Consider the following 4,003-nt stretch of genomic DNA (forward strand, 5'->3'; position numbering starts at 1 on the left):
GGCGCGCGGTGGCGCAGGCGCGCGAGGCGCTGGGTGCGGATCTGACGCGGGCGCGCGGCAACGCGGCCTTGCGGGTCGCAGGGCGCAGATCTGCGGTGTGGTTGTGATGGAGGAGCTCCTCTGGCGCGGGAGTGCTGGTGAGCGAGGCGGGGCTGGCGGCGGCGCGTCGAGCGGAAGGGCGGAGGGCGCGGAAAGTCGCACCGGGCGCGAGCGCGGGCTGGAGCGCGCGTGCCTTCAGCGGGATCTGTGGAAGGCCTCCGCCGAGCGGGCTCGAGGTCTGCGCTGCGGCAGGGGAGAAGGGTCGGGCGGGCGCGAGTCCTCGGATTCGGCACGGGCTGGCGGGGCGGCGCCCTCCGGCGTGTGGCGGCCGGATCTGGACGAACCCGGCCAGATCCGTGGTGTGTTGGACGCGCGCCGGCCCTGCGCGTTGGTCCTGTGATGCTGGAGCAGGCGGCTCCGACCGTGATAGATGCGGGATGCAGGGACTGATCTGGTCACTGTAGGCTCGCCGTTGGCGGGGTGGACCATGACTCCATGGCTTCTATGACTAGGTTCTGCGGCGGTGGCGGTACGAGACTGCATGGACGAGCTTCTGTGGGCATGAGCGAAGGTGTGCGGCGATACAGACGAAAGTCCTGCACGACCAGAGATCGGTGGCGATGGCGCCTGTGGGTGTCATTTTCCTCCTTGGAGGCGTCAACTGAGGTGTGTCGGCATCTTCCTCGTGCTCGAATGATGGTTTGTCTCCGGGCGAAATCCTAGGTCCGTTGGATCGGCGTGATGGCGGCGCGTTTGACATCGTTCCTCTGTTGGGAGCATCACGTTTGGAGACATTTCCTGGAAGCTCTTTGCGGCGCTCCTCCGGTGCTCGCCGCTGTCCAAGGTGAAGCTCCAGGTGCAATGTACGAATTCACCGATGAGTCCAAGACGAAGCTCTTCCTGGGATCGACCAAGTCCTGCTATCCACCCCCTGCTTTCTGGGTGGATGGCGCGTTGGCAAGGGAAGTTGTAGTTGGAGCTGCTGCTGTCTTCGGAGGTGATCGGCGTTGTTCGCGACGCGGCGGTGATGCTTAGCTTAGGATATGTGCTTCGGTTGTGTAGTCGTGTTGTTTGTGGTGGGTGTTATGGCTGCAGTTTTTTCTTTCTCTTTTGATCTTCGGATCTTCACCATGTTGTTCTTCCGCTGCTTTCTGCTAAATCTGAATCAAGCCAGCATTTTGCTGGATCTTTCAAAAAAAATCATCTATTATATGTCCTCAAATAAGTGAGTGGAAAGTTCTGCTAAATCTGTAACACCCCAATTTTTGGCTTTTTTTATTTCTTTGGTTTTTGCTCCGTTTTCTGTTTCGGAGTGGTTCTGTGGACTTGAAGCCTGAGAAGATCATCATTCCTTCTGCTCTCAAGTGGTTCCTCATTCCCAAATCTTTCTCAAGATCATGTCATTTCCATTCTAGCCCAACCCCAATCTTTATTTCTTGAGAATATTTCTTTTTTATTAAAGGAATAATCCTGTTTGACCTAGGTTGTTAAGCAACCTATGTTTCTGTTATTCCAAAAATTCCCACAAAATTCTCATAAATTCTTTGGATTATATCTTCCACAAATATGTCAAAACCCTTCTTTGCCTAGTTCAAAAATAATTCAGGAATATTCATTTTCCATTCTGTCCACAATGGCACTTTGTGAAGGAAGTGTTATTTATCTTTTCTTGATTGCCCTAAAACTTTTTGAGTGCTCTTTAATATAAAAAAATTGCCACATGCCAAAATTCAGCTGCATTTGCCTAGCCAATCTTCCTCAACAAATTCCGAAAGTTTCTGTCAAGAGAGGACCACTATGAACGAAGTATCATTTTGGCATGTCCAAATGACATGAAATTTTTACAATGCCTCAATATGCTCAAATCATCGTCCACCAAATTTCAACCCAATCCAACACTTCATATAAGTGCAACTTCAAATCCTAGTTTCTGGACCAAATCTACAGTTGTGAAGTAACTATGATCAAACTTATGGCTTCAAGTTTCTCCAGCTTGTAGTCCTTCCTACCTCTAGTCTATGTGACAACCATTTGCTCTAAGTAACCATCCCATTTTACCAGAGCATCTAGTCCAACTTTACTACAAGAAACTTTAGCTGATGCATCCCATCAGCACAAAGTTGCTTTAGTCGAGCCATCACATCAGAGAGGGCCCAGTTGGAGTGGACTACACCCTGGACATGGTTGGCCACCATGAGTCACCATGCACGCGGTGACCACGCGGTCTGGCATGCCAAAAGCGTGCTCTGGGCATTGGGGCCCTCGACCACCGCCCAAACGTCGCGCTCTCGCCACCACACCATGTCCACAGAGCTACCCAACCTCTCCTCCATCGACGCACACCCTCTGGACCCCGCTCCCCTCCTCTTTCTCCCTCCTCGCGCCATGGTAGTCCCGACCGCGACACTGTTTGCCCGAAGTGGCCCACCGCCCCCTATGCTCGCCCCTTCTGCACTCGCGTGTCCCCTGGCACCGTGTGTGCATCCCCTCTGCCCTCTCTCGTCGCCTCAATGGCCGCGCGTGCCCGGCCACGCAAAGAGAATCACCCACACGTCCGCGACGACTTCCAGACACGGGCATCTCGGCCTAGCTATTTAAGCCGCTCCCGGCCGCGTCTCTCCTCACCATCGGCCTCCTGCACTTTCTACCAACCCCCTGCCCTCTTTGTTAAGCTCAAGGAGCTCCCATGTCCTCCTCATGGCCGAAGCTTCCCGTCGGCCTCGCCTTAAATTCCAGCCACCCGGGCTCGTTCTTTCTCTCCAAGCCTCACCATGCTGCTCCCCAAGCCATTTTGGGGCCCTCCCAATAGCTCTGTCTTGCTCCGTGACGGCCGTGGCGACGATTGGTGCCAAAATCTTCTCAAAATCTAGAATATGTTGAATTTAAGATTTATGCCAGACACGATTGGTGTTCAATCACTAGAATATGTATGCCCCAATTGCAACGCACATGCAATTACTCCCTCCGTTCCCAAATATAAAGCGTTTTGGTAGTTCAAATTTGAACTATCAAAACGTATTATAACTAGGAATGGAGGAAGTAGCTAGTAAGAGAGATAAATTGTGCAATGAACATCAGTTTGGTTACCATTCACTTCTATAACTCTTCCTTTTACTTTTTGAAAGTATACATTGAGTCTCGGTGTGAACTTATGTACTACTCCCTCTGTTCACTTTTATAAGGCCTTGAAGACATTCCAGACAACATACAAAGCAGCCCATTTTTGGTTTTCTAAAATGACTTATAAAAAGTGAACGGAGGGAGTACAACGTTCCATGTTTTAACATCTTCAAGCTACCTAACACAGCCTAGACAGCGATCAGGCCTAGCCCATCGGCCTGCATCTCCACTGTTTTGTGCAGCCGTGATGGGTTGCGTCAAATAGTCGGCCGGACGCACAGGGCGTCCCCACTACAGCCACCCATGCAGCTAGTCTGATCCTAGCAAGGTGATTTATTGTAGAGAGTCGGCCGTTACAATAGCATTTTGTGTACACAACTTTTGAAAACACATTCTTTTTACAACGTGATTGAAAATTACTGAACACTTTTTCAAATATGTGTACTAGTTTCGAGGACGTTCTTTTAATACTGAACAATTTTTGGAAACGCAATCATGTTTTAAAATTCCTGAGCATTTTTTATTTTTTTAAAACAAGAACATTTTTTGAAATTCGAAGCAATATTTGAAATATGATATTTTTCTAAACTTCGTTTTTAATTGCGAACAATTTTTTAAAACCCGAATGTTTTTTTGAAAATAAAACGATAAAAGAAACGGCAGGAAAAAACCCAGTAAAAACCGGACCAGAAACTTCCAGAAGGTTCCCATGGCCGGGAACCTATGTGCACCTAAATGGGCTGGCCCGTTTCGCTTCTGTGCGATTCGGCGCCCAATGCGTCAAATAGGAAAATGCCGTCCGTCACCGCGCACGCCGGTCGCGTCGTCTACCGCCGCCGCCTGC

At 50.2% G+C, this 4,003-nt stretch overlaps 1 protein-coding gene across 1 annotated transcript in view; it reads left to right on the top strand.

Moving 5' to 3' along the window:
• The first annotated feature begins 780 nt into the window (after window positions 1-780).
• Window positions 781-4,003, top strand: part of LOC123114593 (tRNA 2'-phosphotransferase 1) — a 6,102-nt gene continuing 2,879 nt past the window's right edge. The window contains exon 1 of the mRNA XM_044536085.1: window positions 781-1,036. Coding sequence (XP_044392020.1) covers window positions 781-1,036 — 256 coding nt within the window. The remainder of the gene's footprint in view (window positions 1,037-4,003) is intronic.

This window comes from Triticum aestivum, chromosome 5B, assembly GCF_018294505.1.
Source record: "Triticum aestivum cultivar Chinese Spring chromosome 5B, IWGSC CS RefSeq v2.1, whole genome shotgun sequence".
In the NCBI taxonomy this organism is placed as follows: Eukaryota; Viridiplantae; Streptophyta; class Magnoliopsida; order Poales; family Poaceae; genus Triticum; species Triticum aestivum.